Source organism: Macaca thibetana, chromosome 8, assembly GCF_024542745.1.
Source record: "Macaca thibetana thibetana isolate TM-01 chromosome 8, ASM2454274v1, whole genome shotgun sequence".
In the NCBI taxonomy this organism is placed as follows: domain Eukaryota; kingdom Metazoa; phylum Chordata; class Mammalia; order Primates; family Cercopithecidae; genus Macaca; species Macaca thibetana.
The window spans coordinates 7,060,341-7,088,321 of record NC_065585.1 but is presented as its reverse complement, the minus strand read 5'-3'; the positions used below and the strand labels follow the sequence as shown (position 1 = coordinate 7,088,321).

Genomic DNA, 27,981 nt, shown 5'->3' with positions numbered 1-27,981 from the left:
TTTGTGTTATGATGTTAATTATTGTTCATTCCCTCTTTCATTTTTGTCAGTAAAATTAGGCTCTTTGGTTCCACTGTGGCTATTGTTTGAAGCTCCCTAATGATATGCCAGGGCCTGCCTTAGGAAAACAAAAGCCGCAAGTGTTTATATTCAGCATAAAGTGTTAAGCAAGGGGTGGAAATGGCCCCTCTCCTTCAGCTACTGAGGGAAAGAGAACTTTCTGCAACTTACAACCGTCTCAGAAAATATGATTTAATATGGTGTTCTTAATAAACTGAGAACATTTATAAGAATACAAATCTTGAGTTTTTTGTACAACATGAAGAGTTGTGTCAATATTCATAACTGTTATCAATGTGCTCAGCTCTCTGTTAATACACATAAGCCCTTGGAAATTGAATTTGAACAAGTGGATCCTGAAAATTCTGCAGAGTTTAGGCAGATGCACCTTGAAGTAGAGAACTCATCTTCCAAAGCACCCTGTGCTTGGTATCGGTTGTGGTTTTCATGACTTGTTGCCCAGTTGATAATGTGATCCACGGCTCCGTTTTCTGACAGTACAAAATGGGTGAAGCCTCTCTATCTTTATAACATTCCTCATCTTTCACGTGCATGATGGAAAAAATTGCCTATAGCCTGATCAGATGTCTTATTTTAACAAATATATTGAAAGTCTTATCTCATTTTACTTTAGTGTCATACACACGAGAGGTACAGACTGGTCATGCATGACATTGAGTTGATGAGTGAGAAAGTTTGTTTTGTTCCTGCAGATCCCAGAACCTAGCAAAGTCCCTGGTATAGAAAAGGTATTCTATAAGTGGGAGGTAAATAAAAGTAGGTAGCAAAATGTTTGGGCCACTAACCTGAGCTCCTCAAAATGAATACATGTATTCATTCCTCTCCATTTCTTCCTTTATTCAGACCATTGTATTGACTCATGAATTCCATGAATTCATGGGTTCAAATCACTGTGTTCATGCATTTCATTAATATATTCATTCCCATAATATATTAATTTCATTAATTCATTCACTCCATTCATTCTTTTACTTTGTACACTTATTCTATGAATCATTTATTCCATTTATTTATGTATTGATTTATCCCATTCACGCCTTCACTACATGTATTCATTCATTCATGTATTTTATTTAGTTAACAGATTTTTTGGGACAGAGAGATATTTTCTTTAAGAGCAAGGCCATATCACTTCCTTAGATTCATCGTAATTACTATCATTCCATAGTTGCTAATAGAACATTCTGTTGAATGAATACCTCATCTAAATTAATGCATAAATATTGTAAGTTGTATATATGACAGAATTTGGGAAGAAAACTTGTTTTAGAACTCACCATCCAGGCCATGGACACAGACAACCAGGTGAATTCCATCTTCCAAATTTTCTTCCTCTTCCTCTGGTGGGAAATATGGTATATCAGAAGCTAGTACAGTTAAGTCACTGTACAGAAATCCTTCAATCTTCAGTTCTTTTTTAAATTTTTCTTTGGCCTGATAAAAACTGGAGAATACACTAATTAATCACAAGCCAAGCTGTGTGTTTCATGTTGAACAGGAAATGAGCTGGGCTGGTATGTAGGAGGGCTGAGCACCCACAGGCAAAGTGCCTGCTGAGTGGCAATCGCTGACCTGAGCCCCCAGGGGACATGCTAGTGAGTGAAGCTTTGTTCTGAACAAGGAGGCAGGAAAGTACTCTATGAAAACCAAAGCCTCTATGGGTTTTGGTTCTGCAGATGCTTGTGTGATTCCTGCATTGAACAGGAGACAGAATGACAGGATATCAAAGATTCTACCCAGCTCTAAGGCCCCATGCAATCTTTAAAAAGTGAAAGCTTCTTGACTTGATTGACACCCAGGCCCACCATGGCTTGGCCTTCCCCTGCTTCTCCAGCATCACTCCTCACCACTCCCAGCCTCCATAAATAACACATTTCTTACCATTTTCTGCATGAACTACATGTCTTGGCTTTACTTAGATGCCTTGGTGCACAAGGGACTGTGTGCCTGAAATGCCTGTCTCACTTGGCTATGATGCTCTTTGTCTGGTTACCTGGCAAGACGATGGTTAAGGGACTGGACCCTGGAGTCAGACTGCCAAGGTCAGAATCTCAAATTTGACACTTACTATTTCTTGTTATTATCTGTTATTAGCCTCATCATCATCATCGTCTCTTATACTTTCTTCTCAGAGTAGATGCCATCTTTTTTAGGACGCTTTGCCTGGCCACTATCCCTATTCACACTCATTTCCCCAAGCCAAATTAGGCACTTTTCCTTCTGGCTTCACCATGCACACATGAAACATCATATTTACCCAGTCACTGCCCTCATCTACTTTTCTCATGTGTCTGTCTCTCCGTTAGACTGCAGATACGATAAAAGCAAGGGAACCCCTGGCCAGGCAGGTACTGGATAGCATCTGCTATGTCTGCTGTGTACTCACTGAATTAATGACACGTACCATATGATAGGTATTTAATATTCTTTATAAAACAAAAAACCCAATGTTTACCTGCCTGTGGCAATTTCTTTTGGAGACACCATTAATATGTAACTCTTTAGCATTTTGCAGAAGGGTAAAGAAGATGGGATGTTTTGATAAAGTGATTCTATTATATACATAATCAGATATACAGTTTACAGATGGGAGAACATTGTGAATACAAGCCCAATACAAGGATGAAGAAATGAATTCTGGCATTACAAAGGTAAACTTAAAAGCCCCACAATGTTAAAGGGTGTTTGGGAGTCAAATCTGATGAAGAACTGTATTCCTCAAAGGCTCTTAAGGAACTCCCCTTTCAAAATATGAAAAGGTAGAGGTACAATGATATTCATAAGAGAGTTATAATATTCATAATAAAAATTGAACAAAATTGGTGGGGTGCGGTGGCTCATGCCTGTAATCCCAGCTCTTTGAGAGGCCCAGGTGGGCGGATCAAGAGGTCAAGAGGTCGAGACCATCCTGACCAACATGGTAAAACCCCATCTCTACGAAAAGTACAAAAATTAGCTGGGCGTGGAGGTGGGTGAGGCAGGAGAATTACTTGAACCCAGGAGGTGGAGGTTGTAGTGAGCCAAGATTGAGCCACTGCACTCCAGCCTGGTGACAGAGCGAGACTCTGTCTCAATCAATCAATCAATCAATCAATAGTTAAAATTTAAAGGTTCATTTGTAAAGAATTTGGTTAACAAATCATGGTATATTCATGCAACAGAATGTTGTGTAATTATTAAAATGATGATGCAAACATAGATATTTCTAATATATTATTAAATTAAACATTTACAATTGCCATTTGTACAGAATGGTCTCATTTTTGTATAAAAAGCATAAATAGATATAGATTCACATAGAAAAAATGCAGAAGAATATACACCGTGGTTACATTTGGAGGTAGACTTATTGACCATTTTTACTTCCTTACAGCATTCTGCATTTTTAATTCATATAATATGAATTAAATATATGATATATTATCTATAATATGATATATTACCTTATTTAAATCAGAAAATCACAGATATCTAAATTTTGAAATAGTATGCATGAAATGGAGAAATATGTGGAAAAATTTAAAAGACTGTTGTGGGAAAGGTAAGCCCATCAGCCAGCTTACCTAAACATCCTTTCACTGACTTCCTCATCCAACGTGCTGGAATGGGTAGAAACAACTCCAAAGGATCCCAAAGGCTGATGGGTGATGGGAAACAGGGTCTGTTTGGAAGAGAATCCAGCCCTGGCAGGGGTCTCCTTGGGCACAGATGAGAAAGGGAGACAGGTGGCAGTGCAAGATACAGATAAGTTCACAACCTCCACAGCCTTCAGACTGTCCAGAGTGAAGGTCTCTGCAGAGGTCAGATGGGACCCCATGATGGAAGTGCCTGCCTTCAGCTCTTGGTTTTTCAAAACTTGGGAATGAACGGAATGGGTCACAGTGGGGCACACAGTGCCTGCTTTATGTTTAGCCTCCGGGAAGGCATTCACTCCTCTATTAAATGCTGTGTCATCCATAATGCAAGGTGAACCGCTTTGGCTTTGCTGGCCTGTTGAGTTCATGTTGATGGCATCAGCAGCTGATGTATAGCTCAATTCAGGCACCTGATGTTGAGAGAGACCCTCAACCTCTGAGATGCCACTGTTGGAAAGAGCTGGCTGACCCACATTCAAGTCTTTAGGTATGCCCTTTGGGGTTTCCACAAGTGCTCTAGGAAGAGATCTGGTCCTGGGGTTTTCAAGTGCTATGACACGTGGTATTTTTAAATTAAGACCTTTGGTTTCAACACCTGGAGTGTTCTCAGTCCTGCCATCAGGAAGGCAGTGTCCTTGAGCATCAAACTGCTTCCCTTTCCCTTTGGGAATGTCTATGTATCCAGGGCCCTGCTGGTTGTCAGCATCTAAAACTATCTCTACCAGGGGATGGTCTGCTCCAGCATCCTGTGTTCCAGAGTCACCAGAAAGTTGAGAGCAAGGTCCTGGGGAACCTTGGCTCTTGCTGTGCATATCTGAAGGTTCAGCAAAACTTCCACCTTGCTGCTTGGTGTCTGCATCTTCAGCAGCCTCCTCTGGGCTACTGATATGGGGAGCAGATACAGACTTGGTTAACTTAGTGAGTGCCACCTCCCGCTCATCCTCCTCAAAAGGTAAAGAGCTAATGGAGGTGAGAGAAGCCTGGATGCCGCTTGGCAAACTCGTGTTACTTTCTGTGTGCCCACCCTCTAGGGAGTTCCGGTGGAGGGCATGTCTTCGAACAAATGGGTGCAAGACTTCCCGATCACTGGGCAACTCCAGAGCCCTGCTTCGGGCCTCCGACCAGGCAACGGAGCTTGGCTCACTCTCAATGCCTGAATCCGATATGATGGATGCAGATCTCTTGATGACCCCGGATAGCACTGAGATTTCCTCCTGCTCTTCTGTGTGAGAGTCCTTTAGGGAAGACCTAATATCTAAGGGCTCCTTCACAGTAGAATTTAGTGGATCACAGGGCTCAGAGGGGGTGAGTTTCAAGCTTAGCAGCACCATCTTCCCCTCTTGATCTATTCCCTTTCCTAGAGTACTTAATTCATGGAGAGTTGTTTTGTCTGAAGAGATGGCATTTTGGTGACTTCCACCTACTACCACTTTGCTTGGCCCAGTCCCGTCTAATCCATACTTATCTCTAGAGCTCCTATTCTCATGCTGAGCATTGAAGGCCACCAGGGGTTCAGCTCTGGAGGGGTTCTTATTGCTAGATTTTACATCAATGTAGGTCAGCACTGGGGCCTGTCCATCCTCTGGGCCTGGACTCCTTCTAGAAGTATCCACATCTGCCATTGGATGTGTCCCAGCATCAGATGTTTGGCCAGTCCAACATTCATCTTCAGGCACACCTGTTTTGTTTTGAAATTCACCAATTGTTATATACACCTGAGATTCAGAGCACACATCCATATGCTTTTGTGTGGCCACATTCTCAGCCAGCTCTGGACATTTTATAACTTCTTCATCAGAATCCATTTGGGATGGTTTTATGGTAGACAAGACAAGGTCTTCCCTAAAAGATAAATTGCCATTTACCATACAGTTATCTGCTTTCTCTTTTAGATTCATTATTGTAGGACTTGTCACTGGAACATCAAAATTAGGATAAACGCTCAAGTTATGCCCTATGGGAAAAAAAAGAAAGAAAATTATATTATAGCATAAGAATCTATGTTTACAAGTTATCCAAATGTCTAACTGTATAATAAAAAATTTGGCTTTGAGGACTTGGTTCCAAGATGGCTGAATAGAACAGCTCCAATCTACAGCTCCCAGCATGAGTGATGCAGAAGATGGGTGATTTCTACATTTCCAACTGAAGTACTGAGTTCATCTCACTGGCACTTGTTGGACAGTGGGGGCAGCCAACGGAGTGTGAGCTGAAGCAGGGTGGGGCATCACCTCACCCGGGAAGCACAAGGGGTCAGGGAATTCCCTTTCCTAGCCAAGGGAAGCCAAGACAGATGGTACCTGGAAAATCAGGACACTTCCACCCTAATACTGTGCCTTTCTAATCATCTTAGCAAACAGCACACCAGAGATTATATCCTGCGCCTGGTTCGGAGGGTCCTACACCCATGGAGCCTTGCTCACTGCTTGCACAGCAGTTTGAGATCAAACTTCAAGGTAGCAGCGAGGCTGGAGGAGGGGCGTCTACCATTGCTGAGGCTTGAGTAGATAAACAAAGCAACCAGGAAACTCGAACTGGGTGGAGCCCAATGCAGCTCAAGGAGGCCTGGCTGCCTCTGTAGACTCACCTTCTGGGGGCAGGGCATAGCTGAACAAAAGGCAGCAGAAACTTCTGCAGACCTAAACATCCCTGTCTGACAGCTTTGAAGAGAGTAGTGGTTCTCCCAGCATGGAGTTTGAGATCTGAGAATGGACAGACTGCCTTCTCAAGTGGGTCCCTGACCCCTGAGTAGCATAAGTGGGAGGCACCCCCCAGTAGGGGCTGACTGACAACTCATACAGCCAGGTGCCCCTCTGAGACGAAGCTTCCAGAGGAAGGATCAGTCAGCAACATTTGCTGTTCTGCAATATATGCTGTTCTACAGCCTGCGCTGGTGATACCCAGGCAAACAGGGTCTGGAGTGGACCTCCAGCAAACTCCAACAGACCTGCAGCTGAGGGTCCTGACTGTTAGAAGGAAACCCAACAAACAGAAAGTATATTCACACCAAAACCCCATCTATACGTCACAATCATCAAAGACCAAAGGTAGATAAAACCACAAAGATAGGGAGAAACCAGAGCAGAAAAGCTGAAAATTCTAAAAATCAGAGCACCTCTTCTCCTCCAAAGGAATGCAGCTCCTCGCCAGCAATGGAACAAAGTTGGACGGAGAATGACTTTGAAGAGTTGATGGAAGTACACTTCAGATGATCGGTAATAACAAACTTCTCCAAGCTAAAGGAGGATGTTCGAACCCATCGCAAAGAAGCTAAAAACCTTGAAAAAAGATTAGATGAATGGCTAACTAGAATAAACAGCAGAGAGAAGACCTTAAATGACGTGATGGAGCTGAAAACCATGGCATGAGAACTACATGATGCATGCACAAGCTTCAGTAGCCGATTCGATCAAGTGGAAGAAAGGGTATCAGTGACTGAAGATCAAATGAATGAAATGAAGTGAGAAGAGAAGTTTAGAGAAAAAAGAGTAAAAAGAAATGAACAAAGCCTCCAAGAAACATGGGACTATGTGAAAAGACCAAATCTACATCTGATTGGTGTACCTGAAAGCGACAGGGAGAATTGAACCAAGTTGGAAAACACTCTTCAGGATACTATCCAGGAGAACTTCCTCAACCTAGTAAGGCAGGCCAATATTCAAATTCAGGAAATACGGAGAACTCCACAAAGATACTCCTCGAGAAGAGCAACTCCAAGACACAAAATTGTCAGATTCACCAAAGTTGAAATGAAGGAAAAAATGTTAAGGGCAGCCAGGATGAAGGTCAGGTTACCCACAAAGGGAAGCCCATCAGACTAACAGTGGATCTCTCCGCAGAAACTCTATAAGCCAGAAGAGAGTGGGGGCCAATATTCAGCATTCTTAAAGAAAAGTATTTTCAACCCAGAATTTCATATCCAGCCAAACTAAGCTTCATAAGTGAAGAAATAAAATCCTTTACAGACAAGCAAATGCTGAGACATTCTGTCACCACCAGGCCTGCCTTGCAAGAGCTCCTGAAGGAAGCACTAAACATGGAAAGGAACAACTGGTACTAGCCACTGCAAAAACATGCCAAATTGTAAAGACCATCCATGCTAGGAAGAAACTGCATCAATTAATGAGCAAGATAACCAGCTAACATCATAATGACAGGATCGAATTCACACATAACAATAGTAACTTTAACTGTAAACGGGCTAAATGCTCCAATTAAAAGACACAGACTGGCAAATTGGATAACGAGTCAAGACCCATCAGTGTGCTGCATTCAGGAGACCCATCTCATGTGCAGAGAAGACACATAGGCTCAAAATAAAGGGATGGAGGAAGATCTACCAAGCAAATGGAAAACAAAAAAAAGCAGGGGTTGCAATCCTAGTCTCTGATAAAACAGACTTTAAACCAACAAAGATCAAAAGAGACAAAGAAGGCCATTACATAACGGTAAAGGGATCAATTCAACAAGAAGAGCTAACTATCCTAAATATATATGCACCCAATATAGGAGCACCCAGATTCATACAGCAAGTCCTTAGAGACTTACAAAGACACTTAGACTCCCACACAATAATAATGGGAGATTTTAACACCCCACTGTCAACATTAGACAGATCAATGAGACACAAAGTTAACAAGGATATCCAGGAATTGAACTCAGTTCTGCACCAAGCAGAACTAATAGACATCTACAGAACTCTCCACCCAAAAGCAACAGAATATACATTCTTCTCAGCACCACATCACACTTATTCCAAAATTGACCACATAGTTGGAAGTAAAGCACTCCTAGTAAATATAAAAGACCAGAAATTACCACAACTGTCTCTCAGACCATAGTGCAATCAAATTAGAACTCAGGATTAAGAAACTCACTGAAAACTACCCAACTACATGGAAACTGAACAACCTGCTCCTGAATGACTACTGGATACATAACGAAATGAAGGCAGAAATAAAGATGTTCTTTGAAACCAATGAGAACAAAGACACAACATATCAGAATCTCTGGGACACATTTAAAGCAGTATGTAGAGGGAAATTTATAGCACTAAATGCCCACAAGAGAAAGCTGGAAAGATCTAAAATTGACACTCTAACATCACAATTAAAAGAACTAGAGAAGCAAGAGCAAACATATTCAAAAGCTAGCAGAAGCCAAGAAATAACCAAGATCAGAGCAGAACTGAAGAAGATAGAGACACAAAAAACCCTTCAAAAAATCAATGAATCCAGGAATTGGTTTTTTGAAAAGATCAACAAAATTGATAGACCACTAGCAAGACTAATAAAGAAGAAAAGAGAGAAGAATCAAATAGATGCAATAAAAAATGATAAATGGGATATCGCCACCGATCCCACAGAAATACAAACTACCATTAGAGAATACTATAAACACCTCTATACAAATAAACTAGAAAATCTAGAAGAAATGAATAAATTCTTGGACACATACACCCTCCCAAGACTAAACCAGGAAGAACTTGAATCCCTGAATAGACCAGTAACAGGTTCTGAAATTGAGGCAATGATTAATAGCCTACCAACCAAAAAAAGTCCAGGACCAGACGGATTCACAGCTGAATTCCGCCAGAGGTACAAAGAGGAACTGGTACCATTCCTTCTGAAACTATTCCAATCAACAGAAAAAGAGGGAATCCTTCCTAACTCATTTTATGAGGCCAGCATCATCCTGATACCACAGCCTGGCAGAGACACAACAAAAAAAGAGAATTTTAGACCAATATCCCTGATGAACATCGATGCAAACATCCTCAATAAAATACTGGCAAACCGAATCCAGCAGCACATCAAAAAGTTTATCCACCATGATCAAGTTGGCATCATCCCTGGGATGCAAGGCTGGTTCAACATACACAAATCAATAAATGTAATCCATCATATAAACAGAACCAATAAATGGGGAAAGGATTCCCTATTTAATAAATGGTGCTGGGAAAATTGGCTAGCCATGTGTAGAAAGCTGAAACTCGATCCTTTCCTTACACCTTATACAAAAATTAGTTCAAGATGGATTAAAGACTTAAATGTTATACCAAAAACCATAAAAACCCTGGAAGAAAACCTAGGCAATACCATTCAGGACATAGGCATGGGCAAGGACTTCATGACTAAAACACCAAAAGCAATGGAAACAAAAGCCAAAATAGACAAATGGGATCTAACTAAACTAAAGAGCTTCTGCAAGCAAAAGAAACTATCATCAGAGTGAACAGGCAACCTACAGAATGGGAGAAAATTTTTACCATCTACCCATCTGACAAAGGGCTAATATCCAGAATCTACAAAGAACTTAAACAAATTTGCAAGAAAAAATCAAACAACTCCATCAAAAAGTGGGAAAGGATATGAACAGACACTTCTTAAAGAAGACATTTATGTAGCCAACAGACACACGAAAAAATGCTTATCATCCCTGGCCATCAGAGAAATGCAAATCAAAACCACAATGAGATACATCTCACACCAGTTAGAATGGCGATCATTAAAAAGTCAGGAAACAACAGGTGCTGGAGAGGATGTGGAGAAATAGGAACACTTTTACACTGTTGGTGGGACTGTAAACTAGTTCAACCCTTGTGGAAGACAGTGTGGTGATTCCTCAAGGATCTAGAACTAGAAATACCATTTGACCTAGCCATCCCATTACTGCGTATATACCCAAAGGATTATAAATCATGCTGCTATAAAGACACATGCACATGTATGTTTATTGCGGCACTATTCACAATAGCAAAGACTTGGAACCAACCCAAATGTCCATCAATGATAGACTGGATTAAGAAAATGTGGCACATATACACCATGGAATACTATGCAGCCATAAAAGAGGATGAGTTCATGTCCTTTGTAGGGACATAGATGAAGCTGGAAACTATCATTCTGAGCAAACTATCACAAGGACAGAAAACCAAACACCACATGTTCTCACTCATAGGTGTGAAATGAACAATGAGAACACTTGGACACAGGGTGGGGAACATCACACACCAGGGCCTGTTCTAGGGTGGGGGGAGGGGGGAGGGATAGCATTAGGAAACACGTCTAACATAAACGACAAGTTAATGGGTACAGCACACCAACATGGCACAGGTATACATATGTAACAAACCTGCACATTGTGCACATGTACCCTAGAACTTAAAGTATAATTAAAAAAAAAAGAATCTGACATTTTTTCATTCCTAATTCCTAAGAGATAGTCTCTAGATTCTTAGAATTTCTCAAATGATAATAGTCTCTTTGTTATTTATGGGGTCTTGACAATGTTTGCTAACCAGAGACTCATGGTGAATCCCTAAACACTTTATGCTAATAAGTTAGTTCAGGATAGAGGTTGGCCATGCTGGAAAGACCAATAATGTGACTAGACAGTTAAGACATTCAGTCAAGTAATACCAGCCTGATTTCTGGGAAAGAGTGACCTGGAGATTGATTTTGGTCACAACGAACCCCCGATAAAAACTCTGAATTCTGAGGCTTAGGTGAGTGTCTCTGGTGATGACACAGACCGGTGTGCCTGGAGGGTGGTAAGTCCTGAGGGCACAGAATGTTTATGTCTGAGGGCCCTCAGACCTCATCCTATGGATCTCCTTTTTAACTGGATGTTGTATCTTTTATAATAAAAATGCAATTATATGTACGATGCTTTCCTGAGTTCTGGGAGTCATTCTAACAAATTATTGAACCTGAGGGGTTATGGAAACCCACAATTTGCAGCCAGTTGTTCAGAATATGGGTGGCCTGGGAACCCCTGAGCTGATGTCTGGTTTTATTTATTTATTTATTTATTTATTTATTTATTTATTTACTTTTTCTTTTGAGATGGAGTCTCGCTCTGTGGCCCAGGCTGGAGTGCAGTGTCTCCATTTCAGCTCACTGCAATCTTCACTCCCAGGTTCAAGTGATTCTCCTGTCTCAGCCTCCCAAGTAGCTGGGATTACAAGCACATGTCACTATGCCTGGCTAATTTTATTTTTTTATTTCTTTATTTTAGTGGAGATGGGGTTTCACCATGTTGCCCAGGCTGGTCTCAAACTCCTGAGCTCAGGCAATCCACCCGCCTCGGCCTCCCAAAGTGCTGGGATTACAGGCGTGAGCCACCGTGCCCAGCCTGGTGTCTGGTATTTAAAGGTAAAGTTCATCGAGGATTCTGCCCTTAGATGGTGAAGTTTGACCTCTGGGTAGTTAGTGTCAGAATGGTACTGCACAAACAAAAAGCTGTCAAACCTGTCATCCTTTTACTTTTAACTTATCAAAGTATGTGTAATAATCCCCACTTGTAAATATTAAAGCATTTCTCCATCTTATGCACAATATTTACAGAGTAAAAGACAGCTTTAGAGCCAGAAAAGCCTGATTTTCAATTCTGACATTGCCATTTACCCAGCGACAAGACCTTGGACAATTATGGAACTCAAATAAGCTCTTATCCTATTAGAGGTCACTGTCCTCAACTCTACAATGGGAAGATTCAAAGTAAACTTCATGCTCTATAGTCATAAGTCAAAGTAGAGTTATGATACAAGATGATGTTACACCTGGGGAAGACAGATTTCTACTTTCTCAGAAAAATACTGCCAAGCTTCAATTTTATTAAGAGAAACTCTCCTTTGAGGCATTCAGACCACAGGAAAGCTCCCGGAATCATTGGGATCTTCATAATCAGATGGTGGGGAGCCAAAGATGATCTTTTCCTATTTTTATTTAGGTAAGTCATTCTCTCTCTCAAGCTTTTGTCTCTTCTTTCCTTTCTTCTCTCCCCCTCACTCTCTCTCTGCCTCCCTCCCTTCTAAGAATTCGTAACTGGACAAAAACAATAACCTCTCATGTCTGTCTGTATCATGGCTCTCATGAAATAGTCGTGTGACATGTTATTCAATTTACATATACAGCAAACAAAAAAAGGACTGGATTTTTATTTTCTTTAAAAAGTTTAAATCCTCCACATGGTCTTAGTAGAAGTTAAATCAATGCAATCACTATTGAATGTGATCATGAAGTAAACCACTGAGACACTACTTACAGACTGCAGGCAGCATTAAGACATGATGCCTTGGAATGAAGTTTATGATTGCAGCAAGGAAATAATGGATCTCTTCCTTACCAGGGCACATTCTTTGCATCTTGAGCAACTGTGAACAAATTCCCCTCTCTCTATGATATCCTTCCCACAACCTACCACAAGTTAGACATTCTCTAACAAATTCTGAGCCTCCTTTCTAGATACATGCAGTGTGATATATCCTATTGCCATACTATGATCTGTTTGTGCATCTGTTGTCAAGTCTAGAGAGAAGAGTTGATGTTTTGTGAATTTCTATAGCCCCAAGGCTAGCATCATGGCTAGTACATAGGTGATGAATTGAGAATAGAACAGAAATCCAACAAAACAAATAATAATATGCTCATTATTGTTTGCATTGGCTTGAAAAAATGTTGCTTCAATATCATTTAGTCCCACAAACAGTACTTTGACATACTCTACGTGAAAAGTCCCTCTCCTAGGCAGTGGCTTAGGAGGAGGGAAAGTGAGTACTAGTTATAACAGTGAACCAAGCTCTGCCTTTAAGGAATTTGCAAAATGTTGGGAAATATACACAGATACAGCTATCTCTTCTGCCAAAATAATGTGCACTATGGCAAAACAATGAAGATAGTAAAAAGACTAGTGGTTGCCAGGCACTGGGGAGAAGGCAAGATAAATAGGCTAAGCACTGAGGATTTTTTGAGCAATGGAACTACTGTGTATTGTGCTATAAGAATGGATGCACATCACTCATTATACGTCTGTCCAAACCCATAGAATGCGTAACATGAAGAAGGAACCCTCGTGCAGACTAGGAACTTTGGGTGATAATGACGTGTCAATAGAGTTTCATCTGCTGTAACAAAGGCACCTCTCAGGTGGGAGATGTTGATAATGAAGAAGGCTGTGCATGTGAGGGCGCAGGAGGTACGTAGGAAATCTCTGTATCTTCCTCTTTATTTTCCTTTACTGGGAACCTGAAATGCTCTTTTAAAAAGTCTTTAAAAAGTAAAAAAAGAATGGGACTGCTGGGGAATATGAAATGAACTTCTTCAGAAAAGGAGGGAGTGAGCCACACTAAGCACAGGGAACAGCATGGGCAAAGGCCCAGAAAGCTGGGCACACTCTGCTCCAGGTTTGGTTCATTCCCATGTGGATGGAACAAGAGTGAGGTGTTGGGGGTATGGAGTCAGACAGAGAGAGAACCCATGCCATAGATGAACTTGAATGCCTTGTATAAATGAGTCATCTGGTCTTTATACCACAGGTCATAGATTCTTGGAATTAAAAAAAAAAAAAAAAAAAAAAACATTCACCAAATTCATCACGGACAGCCAAGACAGGAAACAGAAAGTGCATGAAGTCAGTCAGTTGCCAAAATAGCAAATAATTAGTTTCACTATTGTAATTATAGAAAAATGAAAGTAGCAAAGGATCTAATTGAAAGAGAATGGATTTAGAGTCAAATACTAATGAATAGTGTTAGTTAACATGCATTCAGAATGCCTTTATGCCAGTTGCTCTTTTAAGTGTTTTATGGACTGATCAATCCACTAGTCACAGCAATCCTGTGGAGGAGAAACTCTAACCCCTTTTGCCTAATTTCACACAGTTAATAATCGTTAGGGGGAAAGACTCAAAACCAGACAATCTGACAATCTGGCCAACTCTTCAGGTTTTAGGCGAACCTCCCAATTGTCTTAGAATAGAGAGGCATGGTGTGGGTGTTGGGGGAGCAGAGACAAAGACAGATTTTGCAGAGTGTCTGGCACATGGCATATGTTTAGGCCACGTGATATGGTTTGGCTGTGTCCCCACCCAAATCTTACGTTGAATTGTAGCTCCCGTAATTCCCCGATGTTGTGGGAGGGACCTGGTGGGACATAATTGAATCATGGGGGCAGCTTCCCTCACCTGTTCTCGTGCTAGTGAATACATCTCACAAGATCTGATGGTTTCATGAGGGGAAAACCCTTTCGCTTGGCTCTCATTCTCTCTTTGCCTGCTGCCACGTAAGACGTGCCTTTCACCTTCCACCATGTGATGCCTCCCTAGCCACATGGAACTGTGCGTCCATTAAACCTCTGTTTCTTTGTAAGTTACCTAGTCTCAGGTATGTCTTCATCAGCAGGGTGAGAACATACTAATACACCATGGTACTGTCACAGACCATGAAGAAATGCTATTATGGCTTTCCTTAGTTGTGTTTTCTTTTTAGAGATGGGGTCTCACCTGTCACGCAGGCTGGAGTGCAGTGACAGGAGGCACAGTCATAGCTCACTGTAGCCTCTAACTCCTGGGCTTAAGCAAACCTCCCACCTCAGTCTCTCGAGAAGTTTGGACTACAGGTGTGAGCCGCCGTGCCCAGCAAATGCTATTATTTTCACATAGAAATGGAAATCTTTTATTTCCCTTTTTCCCTTACACTGGACGAATGGAATATAATTGTATCTGATAACGTCACGGCAGGGTATAAATATTAAGGTCACTGGGTTCTTGAGGGAAGAGAAAATAGTTCTTTATCACTCATGCTTTTGATCTGGGGTTAAAGAATCATCAGAATACTTTGTGAGAGACCAAGGAGTTCAAGAGAAGCTTTCAGTTTGGAGTGGGGGTACAGTTATTTCTGTAAAAGTAGTATGGGGGATACAGAACGCTCAGGTCAGAGGTCCGTGGAGAGAAGACTGGAGGAGAGAGATCCGCCTCTGAGAGTGACTGCCTTTGTTCTTCCAGGAAGATGAGTGCACCTGCACTGTGCAGGAGTCCCAGCCTCAAGCTCAACACAGAAGCTGCAAGGAGAGGCTGATCCTAAAATATGACATTGTGCAAGGAAAATACCTTGAGGCCCCCAAAATCACTAAGCTAAAGAGAAAAGCCAAACTAGGAACTGCTTAAGGCAAACCTGCCTCCCATTCTATTCAAAGCTATCCCTTTGCTCACTGAGATAAATGCATATCTGATTACCTCCTTTGGAAAGGCTAATCAGAAACTCTGAAGAATGCAACCATCTGTCTCTTATCTACCTATGACCTGAAAGCCCCCTCCCAGCTTCGAATTGTCCCGCCTTTCAAGACCGAACCAGTGTTCATCTTACATATCTTGATTGATGTCCCATGTCTCCCTAAAATGCATAAAACCAGTGCTCTGACCACCTTGGTTACATGTCATCAGGACCTCCTGAGGCTGTGTTATGGGCCTGTGTCCTCAACCTTGTCAAAATAAACTTTCTAAATTAACTGAGACCTATCTCAGGTTTTTGGGATTCACAACATAAATATGGATAACCAATGGGTTAGAGCAACCTGCAGGTTTGGACAATCCTAGAAAGACTTCCCCCAACCATGTCTTGTTGCTGTTTGACTCCAGGGCACTGACGTGAGAGGTAGTGAGAAAGGAGTGGGCAGAGAAGCCCCAGAAAGACTGCGGTTGATTTTTCAGCTGATGTTGCAGGATGGAGGCACAGAGAGGGAATGAATTTATTTATTTACTTAATTGATGATTTTTTTTTTTTTTTTGAGGCGGAGTTTCACTCTTATTGCCCAGGCTGGAGTGCAATGGCGCGATCTTGGCTCACCACAACCTCCGCCTCCCAGGTTCAAGCAATTCTCCTGCCTCAGCCTCCCGAGTAGCTGGGATTACAGGCATGTGCCACCACACCCAGCTAATTTTGTATTTTTAGTAGAGATGGAGTTTCTTCATGTTAGTCAGCCTGGTCTCGAACTCCCGACCTCAGGTGATCCACCCACCTCGGCCTCCCAAAGCGCTGGGATTACAGGTGTGAGTCACCGTGACGAGCCAAGGGAATGCATTTATTTAAAAATAGAGGTATGTGATATAACTGCACCTGTGAGTTGAGGGACTGAGATTCATATTCACAAGAATGTATGTTAATATGTGCAGAAAAAAGACTGGAAGACAATCTGCAACAAAACCTAATAATGATAATACTAGAGGTTCTGATAGTGGGCGATTAATTTAAATTTCTTCTCCAACAGTTCAGATTCTCTGTAGTTAAATCATGTAACTCTGATGAAGATGCACTTACATATTAGTATACATGCATACCTACATATGCATACATACAAATACATATATATGCAAACACACATACATACATGCACACACACACACACACCCCACAGAAGAAAACGTCTCAGTGTCATGTTTTAAACTTGTTTTGACCAGTTGGTTTGGAGGCTCTCTGGCCTGTACACTTTATAACTGCCATACACTGTGCTGACACTAGATGTCAGGGTATAACTGAGAACCAAATAACCGTATGTTTGCAAGGTTGCACTGCCCTTGGAAGTCTCTTGGATTTTTAAAATATCCTACAAGTCTCAGGTAGCAGAATCTTTGAAATTTAGCCATTTTAAAGCATCCTTTAAATGATGGGCACTTAAACACGATGATTTAAAACTCCTTGCACAGACAGCGAGGCAGAGCACGGACTTTGGAATCGGAGTGAGTTGGCTTTGAACATTGGCTTTAATAAGCCTTGTGATCTTTAATAAATTATTATACTTAGTGCCTCAGATTCTCTCTGTGGCATTGAGCTTGTGAATTTGTTTATAGGATTAAAGAGGTAAAGCATCTACAACCTCCAGCATAGAGCCTGATGTTTTTCTGATTCTTGAAGGGAGCACAGGACGATTTAGCTTGTTGGGTTTCCAGGAGCAGGGCCATGTGGGTCAGGACAAGAAACGAACCTTGACCTCTTGCCCAGGGCACTTCCCTCTTGACCTCTAAGTCCATTAACAAACTCTGTGTGACAGCAGCAAAACAGATTGCACTCCGGCTACATATACAGAAACAATACACACAAACAGGTGATCTTTTCTCCCTGAAATGAATCATTCATCTATTAAACCATATACAGTAAGTCCTCATTTAACATCATCAGTAGGTTGCTGGAAACACTGACCTCTAACACAATTAAAGGGATGTGTAACAGAAGCAGTTTTACCGTAGGCTAATTGATATAAACAAGAGTTAAGTTCCTATGGCATATTTCTGATCCCAAAACCATCATTAAACTTAAAGACCTAAAACACTTCTAATATTAAACCCTGAAGTAAATCTGAGCTATACATACATTTAAGAACAATTAATAAAAACAAATAATGATTTGCCCAGTATTTGGTGACTCGATGAGTGACAGGAGTTGCAGTGGTGGTGGGTTCGATCAAAGAATAAATGTCTGCAAAGTGAAATTGTAAGGAGCACCTCCTGCCAACCTATAGTTCACGATCAGTCAGAAATATGGTAGCTCGCTGAGTGCTTCCATACTTTACCCTTTCCTGGTGGCTCAGGAAAACAAATCAGCTTGGACAAGATAGCATCCCATTGCAGGACTCAGCCCTGGACAAGACACCATCCCATCTCAGGGTGCACTCACACATACCCACACTCACTCTGACCAGGATGATGTATACACACCAGTTCACCTAATGGGCACAGCTGTAGGCTATGTGGGGAAATCAAAATACCTGGCGAAAAAACACCCAGGCAGACAAGGTGATAATGTGCAGACAGTGGAACAAATGGCCAATGCCTTTGTTTTTTATTTTTATTTTTTTATTTTTGGGGGACGGAGTCTTGCTCTGTCACCCAGGCTGGAATGTAGTGGTGTGATCTCGGCTCACTGCAACCTCTGCCTCTTGGGTTCAAGCAATTCTCCTGCCTCAGCCTCCCAAGTAGCTGGGATTACAGGCGTCTGCCACCACACCTAGCTAATTTTTGTATTTTTAGTAGAGATGGGGTTTTGCCATTTTGGCCGGGCTGTTTGAACTCCTGACCTCAGCTGATCTGCCCACCTCAGCCTCCCAAAGTGCTGGGATTACAGGCACGAGCCACTGAGCCCAGTCTTTGGCCCAATGTCTTTAAAGTTCACCTGGAAATCGTATTTATTTGAATGGCACATTTGAGATAAGAAAGAATCTTCATCTGACTTTCATGTCACTCTGGTGTGGGGACGGGCAGGCTGTGGCTCCTATTTTGCAGGTGAAAACGCACTACATATAATTCCACTCCAGAAGGAGTCAGGGAAGAAGCGTTTCATTGTTATTTTGTTAGATGGGTTTGTCCATTTCACAGAAACAAAGTCATTTCAAACCATTAGCTTGTTTCCTCTCTACGGACTGACACAATCGTTCATTAATTTGGTGTCACTTTCGCTGGGACATAAACAAACTGGGCCACTGTCGGAATCTCACTGGAAAGCCTTATTCCTGAGTCTTTCCAAAACAAAACAGACAAACCTGTCGCAGGGCAGTCCACGTATCTGTCCTCAAAGATCACCGGCAGGGTGTTCCAATCGCCGTCGATGTCCAGGCACTCTGCAGGCAGCGGAGGCATGCTGGTGAGGTACTCTGAGTTCCGGATGTCCAGGGATAGCTGGCTGTGCGTCTGTATCCTGGGGAGCACATGCAGGGTAAACACCCAGGGAAGAGTGAAAGGTTTCCAAACTGTTACCCCCTCTTCCTCAGCCCAGGAAAATACTCGGTTCTCAGCCGACTCTGGCAATTGTCCGCCCGTCATCCTTCTCTTCCACCCACCTACTCAGCCCCCAGAGCCACAGTCTGCTTTGTTTTGGAACTGACTGAGGTGTTGAAATTAGAGGCCATGGATTATAGGATTAGCAGAAACACAAGGGTATTTATCATAGACCATTTTAGTGAAATATAATAAATACCACATTAGTGGAAAGCAAACTGAGTTTTTAAATGACTAGAAATTTAGAAATTTTAAATTAGCATTTCGAAAAAAATATAAATCTATGTATCTTTTACTCTTTTCTTACTTCTTAGACGTCTTAGGATCTGGTCATATTTTGGCATATTTGAATTAAAACCTATCTAAAATACCATTTTTATTGATTATTACATGGACAGTGGCATCCTGGATGAAGGTATACATTTCCCTAGATCAAGAGCCATATATTTTGGTTTCCCCTGTAAGATGAAAAAAAATATGTTCCATATTCTTTCTTTCTGACATATATATCCTTCCACCAACAGGAATTCAATTCCAGAGTTTGGAATAATCACCATTCCTAATTCAAAGGCTGGGGTGGCACAAAGTGTGTATTCCCTTCTCATCGAGTTTCTACAGAAGGGGGAGAGTGTATTTTACTCCATAAAGGAAAAAGGCATGAACATTTCATCATTATTTTCCATGCCAACTCAATCACTCTTCCCCCAGGGGAAGAAGGAGGCTTACAGAGTCTATGAGTTTTGGGAAGACTTGAGCTTGCAGAGCTAGTTTCTGTGTGTCTGTCTATCACTCCTGTGGAGCAGCTTGGCCTCTGGAAGCTCCCTTCTTACTCCCCAGCCTTGTAGACCAGCTGCCTGTAGAAGAGCTTCATAGCTGTGAAACTGCACAGACTCAAAGCAACTTCTCAAACTCAGCATTCTCAGGAACAGGTGCAATGAAGATAAATGTATAGACATATATAATATTTATGTATGTATAGTTCATACAATATACATATTGAATTTACATATTAAGTATGATTTCATATACATATTTACTATACATATTAAATATGTATATTTTGTTTCCTTCTCATTTTTAATTAGATGTTAACCCACCACAATAGAGAGGAAGGGTTATTTTCTCTTCCTCAAAGCCCTGAAGGCTGCTACAACTTCATAACTCTGTGAATTCTCAGAATATTTAACTCTTTAAATGTTCTTCTCTGAATATGTAACTCTTTACATATTCTTCTCAGCATATTTAACTCTTTAAATATTCTTATCTGAGTGTTTAAATGGAATTTTATCGCAGTCAATTCTGCACTTTTTACCACCCTCTGAATCTGGAATTTCTGGCCCTGTTTTGGTTTTATTAGAAAATATGTTGAATACCAGTGGACTTAGGATGGTGTGCATGGGCTAGGAAGTATACCTAGAAGATTGTAGCTTGAGTTTAGGACGAACAAGCTAACAGTCATGAAAAAAACAAGTGATTAAGCAAATAATTAAAATATAGCAGGACAGGTGTGGGAGAGTCAGGTCTAAGCTATGTTATGCAGGCTGGGATCTAGGGAAACGCAGCTTCTTGAGCACAGGGCTTTCGAGAATGTGACCAAGTACCTAAAACAAGGCCTAGCAAGTGTTAATAAGCTGACTGAAAATGCTAAAGGGTACACAGGAATCAGTGCCTATCTCTGATTGCAGGAATCTGAGGAGTCTGGTTCTAGGCCGAAATCCTGGGCATGACCTCTCAAGCCCAACCATAGGCAACTGCAAGGTTTTGCTAAGCAGGCCTCACAGGAGAAGCTTCCCTGCCATCCTTAAACTTGATGCACAGCCAGTGCAATGTGGCCGTCTGGAGGAAGTTGCAGAATAGTTGTGTCATGCTAGATGTAACTATGACACTGTTACTATCTTTTTTTTTTTTTTTTTTTTTTTTTTTTTTTATGAGACAGAGTTTTGCTCTTGTTGCCCAGGCTGGAGTGCAATGGCACAATCCTGGCTCACTGCAACCTCCACCTCCCGAGTTCAAGAGATTCTCCTGCCTTAGGTTCCCAAGTAGCTGAGATTACAGGCAGGAACTACCATGCCTGGTTAATTTTGCATTTTTAGTTTCTCCATGTCGGTCAGGCTGGTCTCGAACCCCGACCTCAGGTGATCCACCTGCCTCGGCCTCCCAAAGTACTGGGATTACAGGCATGAGCCACCGCACCCGGCCCACTATCTTTATTTGAAGATTAAATAAGTTTTAAGAAATGCGAATGGGTGCCAAGTTGACAAGGGGTGGATTCATGTTGGTTGATTTTGGATGTCACCTTGATTGGATTATATAATCCCCATATAGCTGGTAAAGCACTATACATTGTCAAACATTGCATGGATTATTCTCAGTGATTCTGCTGAAAGGGAAACCTAGGTGGTTTAGCGTGGATTAGAATGACTGGGCTGCCCCAGGATCCCTGTGAGGGTGTCTCCAGAGGAGACTGGTGTGCATATTGTGGGACCGAGTGGGGAAGATCTACCCTGAATGTGGATGGCACCATCCAATTAGCTGGGTCCTGGATGGAACAAAAAGCAGAGGAAAGGCAAATTCGTCTCTCACTCTCCCTTGGGTCTGGAATGCTCTTCCCCTGCCCTTAGATGTCAGAACTCCAGGTTCTCCAGCTCTTGGACTCTGGGACTCTCAACAGCACTCTCTGCACCCCAGGCGCTCCCAGGCCTTTGGCCACCACCAGCTTCCTTGGTTCTGAGGAATTTCAACCTGGCTTGAGCCACGCTCGCAGTTGCCTTGGTCCTCCAGCTGCCTTGGTCCTCCAGCTGCCTTGGTCCTCCAGCTTGTAGAAGGCCCATCGCGGGACTTCCTGGTCTCCGCAATAAAGTGAGCCAATTGTCCTAATATATTTCTTGTCATCTCTCTCTCTCCATGTATATCCTATGGGTTCCGTCTCTCTGGAGAACACTGATGAAAACAGATCCTGGTAACAGAAATTACCAGGTGCTAATGGACTGAAGCAAGTTGGGGGAGAAGTGTTCCAGGCAGGGATGCTCTCTCCTCCACGGCAAAGATCACAATTAGGAAACACCACAATCCACCCCACTCAGCCCAACCAAAGGCAGTTGTGATGTCGACTCCCTGCTCTGTGTTTTTACAATGCCTATCACTTCTATCATGCTGCACAACTGACTGATTCATAATGCTTATTGTTTAGCACCTGTCTTCCAACACATGCTGTTTTGCTCACTGATGTATATCCCAAGTGCCTTAGACAATGCCTCCCATGCAGCAAACAGCATTTTGACTATACTTGTTAAGTCAATAAAATTAATCAACACGGCATATGCAGGGAATGAGAGAGCTCTGCAAGAGTGGTTCTGATGGCTGGGGCTGCAGTGGGAAGGTCCTGAGCACATTTTTATTTGAACAATAATTAAAGGGAAAAACTACTTTCTCTCTGAGTTAAGCAAACTACAGGGAGAATGTGGAGTTGGAGTTGGAGTTGAGTTTATTATTAGCAAAACTGGGAGTGAATCTTAATTTCTGACTCTCCAAGGCTCTGAATGACCCCCACCCCTGCCATCACTGTAACTCCTCCACCTTCCTCTTCACACACTGCCCTCCAGCCCCACTGACGTTCTCCTAGATCTTTGGTGCAGCATTCAGGCTGTGTCTGGCCTCAGGGCCTTTGCACTGGCTGTTACCTCCGCCTGTAATGCACTGTCCTCCTGGGCTCCTTCCCACCCTCAGACCTTAGTGTAAATGTCACCTTCTCTGAACTGTTCTCCTTTAACACCCTACTTTAGAGAGCCACTGGTCCTATTCGGTCAAATCAGGAACTTTCTATTACCCGGTTCCTTAGCCCCATCTTAAATTTTCTTGCTTATTTGCAAATTTATTTATTGTCTTCTCTGTCCAGTGAGGGCAGAGACCTTGTCTACCTTGGTTGCTTTTTAATTCACTGTATGGAAAGTCCCCAGATCAGTTCCTGGATATAAAGGATGATGAATAATTATGCAGAGGGAGGGAGGAAGGGAAGGGGAAAGGGAGTTGAGTAAATAAATACATTAGCAACTAACAGTAGCATTAATTAAATAAGAAATCCTCATTCCTTATCATCAAGAGGATCCAAACAGGAATCTGAACTCTGCCTTTGCCTTTTCAAACTTTCACCTCCAATTCCACTCCCTACCTACTCCTCCCCCACCCCACCCACGGCAGAAGCCACATAAGTGGAGAGAGACTAGCCTGGAATGCACCCTGCATAGGTCAGCCTTGCACACCTGTGTCTGAGCGAGCATGCTCCATTCACGGCCCCTGTTCAGCACATGGTCACCTCCTTATCTACCTAAATGACACTCTGAGGGAGCAGGGTTTGCTTGGAAGCCAGTTGTTTGCACAGTAGGCAGAGACGCTCCCATTCTGAGCATTCAGGTAGAATCCTTGATTTTAGTTGGGCTATTCTGTATGGCATGTAGGGAAAGTCTCCTGAAACATACAGGACCTGGTTCATCTTTTTTTTTTGTTTGTTTCAGCATCAGGTTTACCTGAGTCCGGGCTTATGCTGTCAGACAGGAATCCTGACTCCAGGAATACAGAGCGAACGCATAAGGACACTTCTGTTTTAGAAATTCGCAAATCTGCATTTCACTTTATTCCTCCTCATTGGTTCTTTAGGATGATGGCTCAACAGTGCACAGAGAAGCCAAAGCAAGGAGGTTACGAGTGTGGTCACTGGGCTCCAATACATCTTGTTTGTGTCACTTGCTGGCTGTGTGGTCTAAGGTAAGTTACTTAACTTCTCTGAGCCCAGGTTTCCCCAGTTTCTTCTTCTTTAAAGTGGGGAGAATAATAGTACCTACCTCATAGAGTTCATGTGAATATTAAACGAGCCAAAGTATGTAAAGCACTCATTTCTGATCAGAGTAGTTTCAATAGACTAAGCACCTTGAATAAATGTCTATTTATTCGCACCAGGTAAAATGCCTATTTTGGTCAACCCTATGGACATAGCATCTCTTAGAATGAATTCCTTTTCAAAAGTTAAAACTTACAATTATGTAAAAGAAAGAGTGATCTCATTACGATTGTTATGAAAATGAATACATCAACATAGGTTCCATCACCACTTCCACATTCATTCCTCAGCAAACTTTCACCCAACACCTCCTTGCTGTGTGAAAAGCACGAGCTAGACATTAGTAAAACAGAGAAGAGGGACAATAAAACACACCCTTGCTGCCGGTCAATTCTAGATGATTTGTTAACACTTTTTATTACGACCCATGGCCAAAGATGGTCTTCATTTCCATGGCAACCCCATGCTATCACATACTCCCAGAAGCACACACACTGAAGGAACAGTTTCAGCAAACACTCCTTCCTCATACCATCTATTCCGCCTTGCCTTGCCCTGTCCTTTCCTACTCCCTCCTATCCTATCCTGTTTCATTTAAGAAGCACTGTTCCAAACACACTAAGTTGATTTCACTGTCCACTAAATGATTGTGACCCATCGTTTGAGAAACACAATTTAATCTGAGCTTGAACAAGATGGGTCTTGACAGCTGAGTTTCACCTGTGCCATCTACAATGCCCCACGTCCATCCTAATTTGGGAGTCCGCTGCTGCCTTGTGTAAGCGGCATGACCTCCCTGGGGCAACTACCTCTCTCCAGCTCTGACCTGCAGGTGTGCAGAACCACATTCACGCACAGGTGCCAGCCCTGCATAGCCCCTCTTCACTATCCCACGGTAAGCCTCACGTCTCTTCACAGCACTTCGTACATTTTCTCTAGCAATTTTCTCAGTCTGAAATAAAATTCTCCCTCTTATTCTTGATGACCTGGCAAAAAGTTTACTTTCTCCTGAGTAGTATCCCACTTATCTTAGTCCATGATTTATGTTTTCTGTTAATGTCTACTATTCACTGAATGCTTACAACATTCTCTAATCTCTAACGTCACTCAGAGGATAGACATTACAATCTCCTAGAGATTTGGAAAGCTCATCTCTCACCTGATTCAGATCTTCACTCAACCATCACCTTCTCCAGCAGACCTTCTGTGACAATTCATGAACTAGGACTCTCTGTTCCTCTCACAGCGATGCATGTTTCCCCATAGCACTTACTACCACTTAGCATATCATATCTATGTACTTGTAGGCCTTCCATCACCAAAACATAAGCTCAATGAGATATTGGATTTCTCTGTTTTATTCACTGTTGAATATCCAGCACTCAAAATAGTGAAGAGCCAACTAACACAGTCAACACTAAATACATTAGTAATTGAATGAAGGACTCTTCCCTTTACATCTAAAAAAATTAGATATAAGAGATTCAGTAACTAGTTTGATGTCACAAGCATTATAAGTTATAGAATCAAGATTTCAAATCATGTATATAAGATTTGAAATGCCAAGGCCCATACTCATTTGCTGGTAAAGGAAAAACAAAAGCATTAACCATAATGTTCATAGTACACGATCCAAAGTCTTTTCCTGGCCGACAAGGCCCCACATGGACTGGTCCCTACTGCCCTCTGGTCCTCCCTCCCTCCCCTCTCCTACTTTCTCACTGTATTCTGGCTACACTTGCCTTCTTGTTGATCTTTAAACACGTGTTCCCATATCAGAACCTTTACGACAACTATTCTGTCTGCCTAAACAATATTCTCGTATGTCATGGCATGGCTTGCTGTAACCCCAGACACTGTTCAAATGTCACATCTTCAAAAAGACCTTTTCTTATCGCGTTGGCTAAAACAGACTTTCTCTTCTACTCAGTGTTGCACTGGGGCCCATTGACGCTGGTTTGCAAGAGCTGACTGTGCACATCTCTTCCCAATTCCATATTCAGTGATAGCACATTGGTAGCTTGAAAGTGACCCTTGTGAAAACATTTGCACAGGAGAAATCAGCAAACACTACAAAAGGCAGTTCGTCCTTTGTCTATTTTTGCTCTTCTGAAAGCTGGTGGTTAAACATTTATGAGATTGCTAGGCATACCCCATTTCTCTTCATTTTCTATGTTCTTATCTTGCTTTTTTTCTTCCACTTGTCAGAACTTGAAATTACATAATTTATGTCTTGCCTGTTTCCTGATGACTGACCCATGTATTCAGCACCTTTACTATATTATTGCTGTATTTCCACTTCTACATGGACAATACACATTTGCCTACTTCATCAGTCACCGTCTAACCCTCTCTGAGGAGAGTATGTGGCTAGCTCCATGTGTTCCATATGCATGGACATGCCTGTTACGTCCTCACAATTGCTATCTTACCTACTGTGTGGATAAGGAAGCTGAGACTGGATGGGGGTGAGAAAAAAACAAGAAGGACAGAAACATAACTCTCTCAAGGACCAATTGCTAATAAATGCAGGAACTGGGTCTTGAACCCATGTAATCTGAGTGCTGGGTCATCTGCAGTTTGTACCGGTGGTCAGTGTTCTAAAGCTCTTCTGGGAGAGCAGTTGTCTCTGAGTCCGTCCCCTGAGTCTGTGCTCACAGTCCTTGAGAATGCAACCATGGCTCCACAGTCTAAGGCTTCCCTATTGTTGCAGTAACTCTGGAAAGAAGATTCCCTGCAGGGATCTTGATATGCAATAGTTTTCTCAGTGACCCTCACAGTTCTGTTTATATTTGTCAGATTAGCTCTTCTCTGATTTTAATTCTAGAAAATATATTCTCCCAGTTCTAGCTGGCCACTGGGATACAAGAATTAATGAGTGAGTGAACGACCGCAGAAATTCCTAGACTTGTCATTTCAACACGCAGCTGTGCTTTCCTTGGTGCCACCCCCTTACTTGCAGAATCCATGAGACAAGCCGTGAATGTCACTGTACTTTCCAAACAGAATGAATTGTGGGGAGGAAAATAGGATTCCAATGAGAAAGGTGAAAAGGTCTCCACGTCCGTCTTGAGTGATGGATGGGTCTCACCTGTTTCTCCTTCTATTTTTGCTATGGCATCTCAAACATCTCTCCCTCCACATTGAATTTTTGACGTGAACATGTCATTTGGAAGCAAAAAGAAACCCTTGGATCGTGGACCGGAGGACAAAACCTATTAGAGGAGTCTCTGCTCCCACTCACCCGGGAATCTATGAGACAGTGACCTCATCCTCCATCAACCCCCTCACTTCCTTGAGTACTTTTCAGTTTTTTTTCTAGAAGAAGGCAAACTTAGAAATTCAACAGCCCTCCTAATTACGTAGTTCACTTAATTCTTATGCTAAATGCATTTCATAGCTACCACAGAGTCTCAGGCGCGTTCTGTGTTTTTTTCTGACATAGTTTGTGGCCATACCACCTGCTTCTAATTCATTTTGCAGAGGACTCAGCACAGATGTCTTTGGGGACCTAGGGTGCCTTGATTCTGTCTACAAAACCATGACACTCAATGAAAGAAAATTTTGGCTGGTGACCTTCTCTGCCACCTGCCAGCTCCCCACTCTGCAATCTGTCTGACTCTTTTGCCTGCAGAGGAAATGCAGACAGAAAGTGCAGAGGTGGGCAGATTTCCCTCCTTCACATCCAGCGAGGAAGTGAGGAGTAACTTTGAACTGCATGTCTTGGGTGGCTGCTTTTAGGGGTAAAGCGGGCATGCAATGGATACTTACAGATTCTCCTGAAACGTCAGGACTGCAAGCTTTTGGTGCTCCATGTAAAAGAAGGCCTCAGAAAACCTTCGGACCTACAGAATAAAACAACGTGAACAGTTCAATTCTTTAGGT

The 27,981-nt window shown here is 42.2% G+C and overlaps 1 protein-coding gene across 8 annotated transcripts in view; it reads right to left on the bottom strand.

Annotated features, from left to right (window-relative positions):
- Positions 1-27,981, bottom strand: part of FAM135B (family with sequence similarity 135 member B) — a 360,700-nt gene that overhangs the window by 17,626 nt on the left and 315,093 nt on the right. For all 8 annotated transcript variants that reach the window (XM_050802604.1, XM_050802605.1, XM_050802603.1 and 5 more), the window contains 4 exons: positions 27,868-27,941; positions 19,028-19,182; positions 3,645-5,670; positions 1,359-1,525 (listed from right to left, as the gene is read on the bottom strand). In XM_050802604.1, coding sequence (XP_050658561.1) covers positions 1,359-1,525; positions 3,645-5,670; positions 19,028-19,182; positions 27,868-27,941 — 2,422 coding nt within the window. The remainder of the gene's footprint in view (positions 1-1,358; positions 1,526-3,644; positions 5,671-19,027; positions 19,183-27,867; positions 27,942-27,981) is intronic.